Source organism: Nannobrachium achirus (assembly GCF_963921795.1).
Source record: "Nannobrachium achirus genome assembly, chromosome: 2".
Taxonomy (NCBI): domain Eukaryota; kingdom Metazoa; phylum Chordata; class Actinopteri; order Myctophiformes; family Myctophidae; genus Nannobrachium; species Nannobrachium achirus.
The window spans coordinates 72,886,183-72,900,201 of NC_137811.1; the positions used below are offsets into that span (position 1 = coordinate 72,886,183).

A 14,019-nucleotide genomic window follows, 5' to 3' on the forward strand; every position below is an offset into this window, starting at 1 on the left:
AATCTGGCAACATTGGGGGAAAGACGGGGGGTCCACAACAGAAAGAAAGAAAGAAAGAAAGAAAGAAAAAGAGAAAGAAAGAAAGAAAGAAAAAGAGAAAGAAAGAAAGAAAGAAAAAGAGAAAGAAAAGGAGAAAGAAAGAAAGAAAGAAAAAGAGAAAGAAAAAGAGAAAGAAAGAAAGAAAGAAAAAGAGAAAGAAAGAAAGAAAGAAAGAAAGAAAGAAACCTGCTAAACGACAGAGAGAACAATCCGCTCTAAGAGGCTTTTTTCCCACTTTCTGCTGATCTGCAAGCTCTGCTCTCCACAGAGCCCTGCTGAGAGGCAGCTTGCAGATCCGCTGACAGGGGGCTTGCAGATCCGTGCTATTTTCAGCCGGTAAAACTATAAGTCTATAAAACGGTCTCTTTAGTCACAGGCGGTCTGCTGACCAGACCAATGAACCCATTTCTGTTTTTGCGTCTTCCATGGAAAATAAATGTGATGCAATACGAGAGTGTGGTTTAGGTTTAGCCCAGGGGTTCTCAACCTTTTTCAGGTGGTGACCCCTGAAACAATCATATTTTAACCCATTTAGGCCTAGAAATATTGATTGCTTTAACCGGTGAAAAATAGCAGATATACAAGCTCACAGCGCGGCACCGAGTGCCGCGCTGCGAGCTTGTAGATCTGCTATTTTTTTTTAAGTCGTGAAAATGTGTGCAAATCTTTGAATATATGAATTTTCAAAGCGAACGGTTATAACTCGAATTTTGCTTCTGGGTGGTCCCTGGAACTATATATTTTGAGATGGGGGTCCGTGGTCAAATAAATATCAGTTTGGGGGTCCTTCACATGAAAAGGTTTGAGAACCACTGACATAGTAGTCTCTCAAGAACAGACTAACTGAGCTCCAGTTAAAGTGAAAAGGACCTTTTCTTTGACGATGGCTGGCCAGATTGCTGACATAGAAATATAGGTTTTTCAAAAAAACCTTAGAAGGATTCAAAAGACACTTATAGAATCGGGTCAAAATTCTAATTGTCACGATATTTCAAAAATAGCAGATCTACAAGCTCGCAGCGCGGCACTCGGTGCCGCGCTGTGAGCTTGTATATCTGCTATTTTTCAATAGTTAAAGCATAAAATAATGATACACAAAATGTGTACCCGTTCTAAATGGGAGAACTGGGGACCCCCTCACCCTGACAAGCACTAAGAGCTGAGGCATTACAATTTGTGTAACACGGTTCTATTGTGAAAATAGCAGATCTACATGCTCACAACAGATCGGCTATTTTCACAATTTCTGCCTCTAATATTTGACGATTTGCCCAATGTTTCATTTGTAATTTTAGAGCCTTATTTATAGTCTTAAAAGGTTTGGGAAACACTGAGGGTGTAATGTCATCAGCTGCCACCAGGGGGGGCAAAGAGCCTTAATGGTTCTGCAGGTATAATCACAGCCTTAGAAAATGTCTTTCTTTCTTTCTTTCTTTCTTTCTTTCTTTCTTTCTTTCTTTCTTTCTTTCTTCCTTTCTTTCTTTCTTTTCCTGATATGTCCCGCATCTTAAATGGGTGCCATGTATACAGGGGACTCTACTTATGCATAGGCATGACAGAATAATGGATTTGTTATCAAAAGATTTGATATCTCATCCATCTTCAGGTCCTCCATCATGCTATTGGCTACAGGTGTAAACCTTTAGTTTTAACCTTAACTCTTTGGGAGCCTATAGGGCACAAGTTGGTTGTGAGGGGCCTTCAAATGGCCCGCCTCTCCAAAAGGAGGGAAGGTACTGCTCTGTATCTGCTGTTATAGGAGGCCGCTCAATTTGGAGGAGGCGTTGTTTCCTTTACCCATGATTGTTGTCTGCTGTGTTTTGTATGCCAACAGTATGTAACAACGTTCTGCCCTGCATGCACTTTGTAACTGTCTGTTTCCCTAATTATCTGACTGATATTGTTGATGTCCTTTGTACGAGGCATTCTTGTACTTCTCTTTGTGTGGACATAAATAAACATTTCAAATTGTGTGTGTGTGCGTGCGTGCCTGCCTGCCTGCCTGCCTGCCTGCCTGCCTGCGTGCGTGCCTGCCTGCGTGCCTGCCTGCCTGCCTGCCTGCCTGCGTGCGTGCGTGCATGCGTGCGTGCGTGCGTGCGTGCGTGCCTGCCTGCGTGCCTGCGTGCCTGCCTGCCTGCCTGCCTGCGTGCGTGCGTGCCTGCGTGCGTGCGTGCCTGCCTGCCTGCCTGCCTGCCTGCCTGCCTGCCTGCCTGCGTGCGTGCCTGCGTGCCTGCCTGCCTGCCTGCCTGCCTGCCTGCCTGCCTGCCTGCCTGCCTGCCTGCCTGCGTGCGTGCCTGCGTGGCTGCGTGCGTGTGTACATGCGTGCCTGCCTGCCTGCCTGCGTGCGTGCGTGCGTGTCTGCCTGCGTGCGTGCGTGCGTGCGTGCGTGCGTGCGTGCGTGCGTGCAACAGATCTACAGTCAGCAGCTCCAACCGTTACTCCAGTGCAGAGAGGATCAACACGGCGGCTCACAGAACTCTGATCATAGACTCCTCCTCTGAGGCAGACAGCACTGCCCCCTACAGGTCATATTACACGGTGAGGAGACTGAACTCTGATCATAGACTTTTCCTCTGAGACTGAGTCTACTGCCCCTAATACAGATATAATATAATAAAGAGCCATATTGGACCAAAGAAACAAAAAACTAATCTGTCTGGAGCCGCAAACAATTATAAAAGCCTTATATCGTCGTTGTCGGGTGGAAACCTTGTATGTCCAAAACGTCGTTTTATATTTATCATTTACAAAATGAACTAAACTAGTGAAAACAGCCGATCTACAAGATCTATTGCGAGGCGTTGTGTGCTTGTAGATCTGCTGTTTTCACTACTTTTGTGCGTCAGTCTTGTATGATGAAGCAGGGCTTTACTTTGCGGGGAAAAAAAATAAACTTGGAGATACAAGGTTTCTGCCTGACAGTGACAATATTAAAAGTCTGAGGGACGTGCAGTGCATGTTAGAGAGGCAGGAGCTGAAATATGGAAAAGGGCCTTTTGGTGGAAACATTGAAAATATTAGACCTCCAAGCTTGTGAGCTTGGAGGTCTGCTATTTTCACTAAACTGCCACACTAAACTAAGCATAAAAAAGGCAATGTTACAGCATGGATTTCTACAAAGAGAGGGCAATTCTTTCAACATGAAATAAACATTCCGTTCAAGTTCAAGAAGAGTTCTGACAAGGCAATTCTCTTGAACACTGCCTTCAGGTATGGCATGGAAAGAGGGGGCATTTGCATTTCTTTCACCATAGTAAAAACTGCATTTATGGTCTGGAGAGGACACTTTTTTGGGTCCTCATGGAAAAGAGGCATTACATTTTGTATAACACGGTTCTATTGTGAAAATAGCCGATCTACATGCTCACAACACCTCGCAGTTGTGAGCATGTAGATTGGCTATTTTCACAATGTCTAAAAAAATAAATAAAAAAAGTTTTTTACACAGGTTTCTACGGTTTCTTGGGCTGGATATGGCAGCCTGGAACGTTTTTTCAAGTGCAGCTAAACTTGGCATGTTAGTAAACGTGCCACAATTAACAATAACGCTTTGTACCTGTGCAGCTGACCTGCGGAACCTGGGAATATACCATTCGGTCAAGCTGGGGAGAAGAGTGGAGAATATAATTATAAATTATAATGGTCAAAGTGACCATTTTGTAAAATTTAGCATTTGTAGTTATTTTACTGTAATTTTACAACATAACTAGAAGCAGTGCCCCTCCGAGCACAGGTCTCCACCAGGCCATGCGTCCTGGTGGTGCTACTGTATAATAGGCAAATGTAAAAAGGGTGGCATGTGTTCTTCACCTTAGACCTTTCATGGCGCCACCATGAGGCTGATTTGAAAATTTTGCAGGGTAATTTCTTCCTTGGCCTTTTGCGAATGTGCGTGCACAATTTCATTACAATTGCACGCTGTGTTTGATTTGAGGCATTTTGTTCGAAACGGGCAGAGGTTCTGAATTGGCATCCAAGGAGTGTGTGTGCTCATTTTGGCAGCGACCGGGCCAACGGTGCCGGAGATTAGCTGTTAACAAACTTGGAGGACGGACGGACGGACGGACGCACGGACGGAGGCGAAAACATACTCTCCCCCTGCCTTCGGCTGGTGGAGACAATAAAGAGCAGATAGACAAAGAGACATTCATGGATTTATATTTAAAAGTAACTTTTATTTTCCCCCCTGGATCCAGGGTATGGCAACTGCATACCCCTGCCATACCCAATTGACGCCCCTGGAGGAGAGGAGAGGAGAGGAGAGGAGAGATAAACTAATAACTACGTTTAGCCGTTTCTCCAAGAAGACGGAACACAAATCGATTTCCCACAATTAGCATTCAAAATACAACATATCGATCCTGGAGCCCAATGATCATTTTGCACTTTGTGAAAGACCAGCGAGGAAGAGAAGGCTGGAAGACTAATGTTCTGCTGAATGCAAGTAGACGGACGGACGGACGGACGGACGAGCAGACGAACGGACGGACGGACGGACGGACGAACGGACGGACGGACGGACGGACGGACGGACGGACGGACGGACGGACGACTAGGGGCGTCACAAGGGGGGGATAGTGGGACTGAGTTACTAGGGCCCAAGGTGGAGGGGCCTTAATTATTTTATACTTTAGCTATTGAAAAATAGCAGATATACAAGCTGCACCGAGTGCCGCGCTAAACGAGCTTGTATAGATCTGCTATTTTTGAAAAGTCGTGAAAATTTGTGCAAATCTTTGAATATATTATGTATTTTTTTAAGCGAACATTTGTAACTCAATTTTTGCTCCTGGGGGGTCCTTGGAACTAAATGTTTTGAGATGGGGCCAAATACATATCATTTTATGGGTCCTTCACGTGAAAAGGTTTGAGCACCACTGACATAGAATGTGTTTTTCAAAAATATTAATATAACTAAAATATTCAACGACTTGCACACATTTCCAAGATTTTTTCAAAAATAGCAGATATACAAGCTCACAGCGCAGTACTCGGTGCCGCGCTGTGAGCTTGTAGATCTGCTATTTTTCAATAGCTAAAGTACCCAGGGCCCAGAATTAAGGTGCGACACCCCTGCGGACGACGGACAGACAGAACAACAAAGCAGAGACAGAAACTGTCTCTCATTTGGGGGCACATCAGGGCTTTATAAGACCCTGTGTTGAAGACAGGGGGTCCGGGACCCCTAGGGGGTCCTCAGAGTTACTAGAAGGGGGGGCCGCCAAATCTTTGTGTGATAGGTACGTTTTTACATGAACCGGCTGCACGATATGGATACAATTTCATAGCTCGGTATTTATGCCAAATATCAGTTTGACTCTTATTTTGAATTTCTCCGACAGAAAGTAAAACGGTTACTTTCCTAGGATGCATGCTCTTATTTTGAAGGTGCGCCATCCGGAAGTCAAGGGTTTACTCTCGTTTTGACTTGACACAAAAAGTCTCGGAAAATCAGAGTTAAACTGAATAAAACGAACCACAATCCAATGAATGGACATAATCAGTCAAGTTTTTCATGAAGACTTTAGGCAGCTTACTACAAATGTGTCATCATGTTTCATCATTCTTCATATAGCAGTTCAAGCAGACAGTGACCAGTCTGTAGTCTGACTAATTAATAAAACATAATGCATCAGTATTTACTGAATTAATTAATAAAACATAATGCATCAGTATTTACTGAATTAATTAATAAAACATAATGCATTAGTATACTGAATTAATTAATAAAACATAATGCATTAGTATTTACTGAATTAATTAATAAAACATAATGCATTAGTATTTACTGACATCTTTGAGCGGTGCTAACCGCTCCAACATGTGATTTTGTGTTTATGACCATGTGTTTTTCTCCATGGTATCAAAACACAGATATGGTCACATATCCAGCCCGGGATTTTTAATTGATTTAAGGGCCCTCCAGATGAGCAGCGGTTGCCGCCGGATCTCCCGCTAGGATCAGCGGCGGCCGTGCCGCGGTGAGACACAACCACAATCGCTCAGTGAGTAAACGCCTCGCGGTATTTCACAAAGATGAACACAATCCATCTCTCACTGCCTGCGTACGCATGCACAAACGAGCACGCTCGCGGGGATTTCATTGGACTCCGCCCGCTCGCCTCACCGCCCCTAAACTTCTCCGCGCGGCCAAAATAGCCGCCCGCCTCTCATTGGAAATGAATTACTAGGACGCGGTGACCGCATATCGTCTGGAGGGCCCTTTACTCTGTCACCACATGGTGATATGCTAGTTATGGATGGATGGATGGATGGGTGGATGGATGGGTGGATGGATGGATGGATGGGTGGATGGATGGATGGATGGATGGATGGATGGATGGATGGATGGATGGATGGATGGATAGAAAGATATTATCCCAAGGGGGGAAATCAGTCGCACAGCAGTTTAGGGTTACAGAGAAGTATGACAAGAAAAATATATAAAAAATAAGCACTGTTGTGTACAGTGGAAAAAAGGCACAAAAAGAATGCGCTCTCCATTCCGACATGCTGCCATTCAGACATTGACTTCTAATTGTCTGAGTGGTGGCACTTCCATAGAGGTTAGGGTTAGGTATAGGGTTAGTGTCGGAATGGGGGGATGTCTGAATGGCAGCAAGACATGTAACCGAAGAAAGTAGTCAACGCTTATAACACACACACACACACACACACACACACACACACACACACACACACACACACACACACACACACACACACACACACACACACACACACACACACGAAGAGTGACACAGCAAAATGCCACGTGAAACCCTCCCTGGAAAGGTCCTAGGGCAGGGGTTCCCAAACTTTTTTGTCTCAGGGCACCCCATGAATATTTTCATAATCCAAGGCACCCCTACATTATAATTTTCACTCCCAGGACCCTATATTTATAGCATATCGTCGTTGTTGGGTGGAAACCTTGTATGTCCAAAACCGTTCGTTTTGTATTTATCATCTATAAAATGTACTAGACTAGTGAAAACAGCCGATCTACAAGCAGTGTGCTTGTAGATCTGCTGTTTTCACTAGTTTTGTGCGACAGTCTTGTATGATGAAGCAGGGCTTTGCTTTACCAAAAGACGTACACATTTGAAACTTGGAGATATGAGGTTTCTCCCCGACAGTGACGATATTTTAGTGATTATGTTGCGAGGTAAACGTTGAGATAAAAGCCTTTTTGGTTAGAACTGACTGAAAATTACGTTGTACTTCAAGTTTAAAATGATACTAAATAATTTTCAAGTGTCCAAATAAATTCCAAATATTATCAAATGATCTCGCGGCACCCCTGGACTGCCGTCACGGCACCCCAGGGTGCCCCACCCCTGTCCTAGAGGTCAGAGAGTTACACTATGCCCCTGACGTTACGCTAGTGTCACGGTTGTTTACGTTGCTATCATGTTGACCTGAGTTATTTGACGTCAACAGGAAGGCTCCCATCACTACTACTACCCCACCGGAGACTACCGCACTGCTCTCTACCCCCACCCGGAGGACGCCCACAGGCATGGTAAGACACTGCCATGAATTATGATGAACGCTGTCATTTTGGGACATGTTGCGACAACTTGTGACCTGTGATACCATGAGTAACTTAGTAACTTACATCAGTGCTTCGCAAACCTTTTAACCCCAGACCCCAAAGAGAAATTCAACGTTTGCATGTTATTGCAACTAGTTCCTTTCCCCTCCATCAGGCACCCCGGCTGGCCAGGGGGAAGCATTATTGAGACCAGGATTACTGCATGTTTATGTGAGGGTACCTACCCTATAGGAGACACGGGGAGAACATGCAACCTCCACACAGAAGGGCTCTTTTACCAACCCCACCTAGGGTGTGGGCGCTGATGACGCGGAGGAGAGAACACACCCCAGCACCCACAGCGTCCCCCCGGCGGGTTTCGAACCCAGGGCCATCTAGCTGCGAGGCAACAGTGCATTTTTCCTTTTTTGAACCCTTTTTTTCTCCTCTCTTTACTAGATGTGGTGCAGTACCCGGCGGAGCCTCTTGGGGGCGGTCATGAGTATGAGGACGTGGGTTTGTACCAGGAAGTGGTGAACCCCCCTCCCCTCCCCCCACTTCCTGTGTGGTCTGAGGGCAGACTGCAGCCGCAGAGCAGCGAGAGGAGAGGAGCGCCCCCTGGCTACACACAGGTTAATAACACCATGGCAGTGGTTTTCAGAGCAGTCCTTGAGGTGGTAGTCTCGCGTGGCCAGACTGTTGCCTCCGCGATTTGGTCAAATGCTCCCGGCATACAGTCTGGTAAACCGGAATAGAAATGATGAGTGCGAGATAAAGTGGATATGAAGCCTCCTCGTCACTTCCGTTTCCGTCTCACATCGCACACATTTATCATTATATAAATAAAAATCATATAAGCATGTTTAGCTTGCTGCTTAGCAGAAATGACATTTTAAAATATATTTTCTTGAACGGTAATGCCCGTTTCCATTACTCGCCGTTAGGGAGACTCTATATAGCATTCAGAGATTGTGGAATAGTTGTCTGGCTACGCGAGACTATTGAGGGGGTAAATGTGGGGGGAAAACGTGACCCGGAACAGGAAACAGAGAAATGGGTTGTTCCCGCAAAATAATCGAGATCCGGTTGCTGCTTCCAGTCCAGACAGGAAGTACTGTTTGGGGGCAATAAGGTACTGCAGAACAGGCTACCAACAGGCTACCGATTTTGGATTAATTTTTATGAATGAAATCAAATTAAATGTTCTGGATTCTCGGGCGCGGCAGCCTGGACTAGGCTATAGCGACCTTAAGCAACGCTACGGCAACGGCAGATGACAACGGTAACCGGAAATGATCCGGTTACCGTCTCTTCCCACGTACTGTAGCGCCTACTCCGTCTGCTGCGTGTACGCGTCGCCATGGGAACCAAAGCGTTCAGTGAAAGGGGTGGGAACCCGACCCGTCGCCGCCGAGGCTTTGCTTAACCATTTTGACCGCTACGGCCAGCCGTAGTCCGCCTGGCGTTGCCGTCCTGAAAATCATCTAGCTTAAACTCGCTATCGTCTCTGGATTCTGGGGTTGGGAATGGGGCAGTAAATGCAGTAGGCCTATAGCAAGTCTTTTTGAAAATAGCTGCTCTACAAGCTAACATTGCGCTGCTATGCTACACATTGGGAGCTTGTATCAGCTATTTAAAAAATAATCTTGAACCACCTAAAAAAAGAAAAACATGTATATTCTTGAAATATTTCAACAGCACTTGTATTAGGGGTACCTGTCAGAAATATACATAATATTTTGGGGGTCCTTGACATAAAAACGGTGTGTGAACCACCAGACAATGGGAAAACACACACACACGCGTGTGCACACACACACGCGCACACACACACACACACACACACACACACACACACACACACACACACACACACACACACACACACACACACACACACACACACACACACACACACACGTTTTATCCGTTTGTTCAGTTCCACATAACAGAGAAACATACAAATCAAATCAAATCAATTTCTTTATTTGTATATCAACAGCAAAGCTTAGCTGACCACCGTGCTGAACATAGAGTAAAAACATCACAAAAATGAAGCAAACAAGGCATCAACAGAGATGTCAACAAATGAAATGCATTTGACAGAGCAAGATTTAACAGAGCAGAAGCTACTGTATCAAAAGTAATGGAGAACAAATGCGTTTTAAGTAAAGATTTAAAAAACCCTATCGACCCCTATGGAGAGATACACAAATATAAGGTGGGGAGGTTCTCAGCTGTACCAGAAGAGAATAGGATATGTAATGTATGTGACCTGAAAGATGTTGAAAATGAATTTCATTTCATGTTTTATTGTACTCGATATGATGATTTGAGGGTCCCTTTGTTTGATGTAATGCAAAAACGAAAACCTGAGCTGTTCTGGGAAGATGATGGACAGAAGTTAGAATGGTTGTTTAATTATGAAGTCTTTAAGACGGCACATTTTGTTTCTAAAGCCTGGAGTAGAAGACAGTCTCAGCTCTTCAAATAGTAGCTTGAGTGTTAAAGTTGGTTATTTGTTTGATCATTGTTTATGTGAATTGTTATGTCGGTGAATTGTTTTTTGTTAAATGAAATGTAAAAGTGTCAGTCCATATGGGCTGGGCTTCCTTGGAAGCATGACACTAAAATAAAGAAAAATCAATCAATCAATCAATCAATCAATCAATGTAGGGTTCTCTCTCTCTCTCTCTCTCTCTCTCTCTCTCTCTCTCTCTCTCTCTCTCTCTCTCTCTCTCTCTCTCTGTGTGTGTGTGTAGGGAGGAGATTACGACGTACCTTTTGAACTTCGAGGAGAGCTGGTCTAGAAGAGAGAAACATTCGACCACCTGGAGGCTTTCCTTACATTTATTATATATCTTATAATACATTATAGTTGATCTCTATAACTAAAATACCTTAAATATTGTACCTATTTTTAGAAATTGTTCGAAATCTATCACGCAATAGGGACAACTCCCGTCGCAATTTGATGGTGTAATTTGTCCCTGTGTGGTCTAGCCCTGTGGACAGTAGTGGAAAGTAAATACATTTGCTTGAGTACTATACTGAAGTACAATTATGAGTTACTTGTACAGTACTTTACTTGAGTATTTTCAATTTCCAATACTTTTACCTCTACACCACTACATCTCAGAGGCAAATATTGTATTTTTAATCCAATTATTTAAAAACTTTACTTTGTGGATTTTGAGCATTATTACAAAACCTACATTAACAACTTCAGCCCTACAGTATGTACACTTCAGACCTTCAACTTCAACAATGCTTTTTTTTCATATTCATTATACGGAATATTGTTTAATATAAATGCCTTCTTATACAACATACACCATTGTTTTAGTTTTATTCAATGGCTCTATAGCTGGGTTTGGAATAAAATGCCATATTGTAGCTTTTGTTTTCAATTGCCCAAGATGATTTCCTTCAGAAAATGTGACAAAGCGCTGTATGGACTCCGGGAGCGCTGTCACTATTAATCAGGGGATATCTTAAAAAGTCCTGGAATAAATTCCTTACCAAAACATTTCTTCACCAATGTGTTTGTAAAGGTGTCTAGTAACACATCTCACAAAGACTGAAATTCAGTTTCCCTAGGAAAATCTTTGACAGCTATAATTCTGGGTCCCATTCACTCACTATACACTATACTATAGGGGAAAAAATCACTCCCAAAAAAATATGCTTTAAAGGGCCTACACCATGCTTTTAAAACTATATTTTTTGTATAAATATATGCTCAAAATTGAGTCTTAGACAGGTCTTAACCCTCAAACACACACTCTGACCATTGCTTTTGTTTCTACTAGCTGTCCTATAATTAGGCTCTCAAGCTGAAATACCAAAACGGCCTTTGTTTGCTCAGGGGCGCATCTAGTGGGGTTTTTTCCTCTCCTCTCCAACGTTGACAACAAATATATTGGGCCAATTAAAAATAGGATAATGTTGCAGCTCTGATTATAGCCTACTGTAGGCCTATGTTGTATGATATAAGCCTACTGTCAAATGACACAGGGCGACCGTTGCTAGACCAGACATTAGAGAACGTTAATCTACATTAGACAATCAACCCCACCCGCATTGTATTTATGTATAATGTATAAAAATGTATGAAATATAACGGCCCATTTATTTATTTATTTTGGCGATAATGAACCATCTGCGCTGCAGATGAAAACGCTCCAACCAGGAGGAAGAGGAGCGGGTCGAGCGACCAGACCGAGCGTAGTTGCCTGACGTAGGTGCACCGTCTCGGGCTGCGCTCGCGGGCCGCTCGCGGAGCCCGGCTCGCTCGCCACGCGAGCTCCGGGGATCGCGGGGCGCCCCGCGAGCGGCCCGCGAGCGCAGCCCGGAGATGGTGCACCTACGTCGGGCAACTACGCTCGGTCTGGTCGCTCGACCCGCTCCTCTTCCTCCTGGTTGGAGCGTTTTCATCTGCAGCGCAGATGGTTCATTATCGCCAAAAAACATTGTTCTACCGTGAGAGATACGTAGTATGCAGTGAAGAAAAGAATATAGCCTGGTTTATGGGCTGTTATATAGCCGGGGATAATGAAAGGAAGGACCGGGGTGTTTTACTCACTCTAGCCGCGGACAGTGACAGAAGAGGCGGGCTGTGAAGCTCTCTCAAGCCGGGGACAGGGAGGGGAAAACCGGGGGTGGGACAGCGATAGGAGAGGCGGTCTATCACGGACACGGAGGAGGAGGGAAGGGGGTCCGACCGGCATGGACCCCCTGCGGGCCGGGGAGCAGCAGGAGGAGGAGGAGGCCAGCGGCGGCCGCTTAGCGGCGCTGGGTCTCGGAGCGGCCGGGGAGGAGGGAAGCTCCATGGGCGGCGGGGACACCGTCTGCTCCCTGCCCGGGGAGAGAGACCTGGGCAACGGGGGAACGGCGCGGGCTGGGGCTGGTTTGTGGTTTGTGGCAAAGGCAAAGCCAAGATTGATCTGGGCTTTTCTTCACAGCCACAGACAGGACCATCGCCATTAAAAATAGTCTTTTGTTTCCTTGATAGAAGGGACGAAGCTTGGGTCCTCGCAGTCTATAATGTCACATATATAGTGCAATCCAGGAACGTTAAGACTTCTCCTTGGACAAGTTGATAGCAAAAATGTTGATAGAATAAAAGAAGGAAATCACTCTGTCTACTATACAGGGAGGCAGAGTGAGAGCACTGAGTGAGCAGCCCCAGAACAGTAAGCCAGCTGCAGATGGAGGTGGAGGCTAAGCAAATTAGAAACAAATGAGGGGCTGGGTTTACTTCTGGTTTTTACCTGAAGGGCAGGGGGGGGGGGGGGGGGGGATCCGTGTGACGTCACACGGATCAACTCTCAGAACAGCACTGTTCTGAGAACCCGTGGAAAGCTTTTCAACTCTGCCTTCCCAAAAACAGAGAAAGACACAACGGTCAGAAATAGGACTTTGTGAGGATAGAAGGTGCCACTGGGACCCCAAAAAAAGGTTTTAAAATAGAAAAAGTGAAATGTCATGGTGTAGGTCCTTTAAGTGGGATGTGAGGGGTCTAACTAGGTGTTTTTAATTATTCTGAATCCATTGCAAGAATTTGTTTTGCACAAAAAAACATTAATTGGGCTAAAAACAGTCCATAAAATGATGGTTTAGTGATGAGTCATCACTTTTCACAGTGGCATGGGGGTCCATTTCTAGCCCAAGGAATGTTTTTGGTGCATAACAAATGCTTGCAATGGATTCAGAATAATTAAAAACACCTAGTTAGACCCCTCACATCCCACTTAAAGCATATTTTTTGGGAGTGATTTTTTCCCCCTATAGTATAGTGTATAGTGAGTGAATGAGACCCAGAATTACCCTAGCTGTCAAAGATTTTCCTAGGGAAACTGAATTTCAGTCTTTGTGAGATGTGTTACTAGACACCTTTACAAACACATTGGTGAAGATTTTTTTTGGTAAGGAATTTATTCCAGGATTTGACACTATTTCTAAAGATATCCCCTGACTATATGGTCCACAGTGCCAGAACCCACGGACCAGATCGACGGTACAAATAATACAAACAAGACGAGGAAAAAACATAAGCAGAATGACATCAGTCTATTACCAGTAAGACACCTAAGGGCGACAAGCGACCTCGAGGTCGCGCCATCTCTTGGCCATCTGACCAGTGATGTATCGTACCAGTTACCCATACATGTATATGGAGACCCTTGGTACCCATATATGGAGATCCATGTACTGTATATGGATATATGCTGTGAGACGCCAAACATGCTTACTCAGTTATTCGTTATGTGAAAGTCCTATGACGTTTATGACATCTGACATCATACATACAATCCCTTTTATGCCCATGTATGGCAATCCTTACTGTATCTGTAGAACCAGCCACACAGATATGGGCTGTCTTGGCCATCTGTCTTGGCCGTATATGGATTCTGTTAGTGTGATATGTGGCCGATGTGGCC

General features: G+C 44.7%; 1 protein-coding gene across 1 annotated transcript in view; it reads left to right on the forward strand.

Annotated features, from left to right (window-relative positions):
* nphs1 (NPHS1 adhesion molecule, nephrin) overlaps positions 1-14,019 on the forward strand; it is a gene marked incomplete at both ends in the record, with an annotated part of 157,936 nt that overhangs the window by 143,348 nt on the left and 569 nt on the right. The window contains 4 exons of the mRNA XM_080744253.1: positions 2,484-2,577; positions 7,483-7,564; positions 8,036-8,208; positions 12,332-12,485. Coding sequence (XP_080600379.1) covers positions 2,484-2,577; positions 7,483-7,564; positions 8,036-8,208; positions 12,332-12,485 — 503 coding nt within the window. The remainder of the gene's footprint in view (positions 1-2,483; positions 2,578-7,482; positions 7,565-8,035; positions 8,209-12,331; positions 12,486-14,019) is intronic.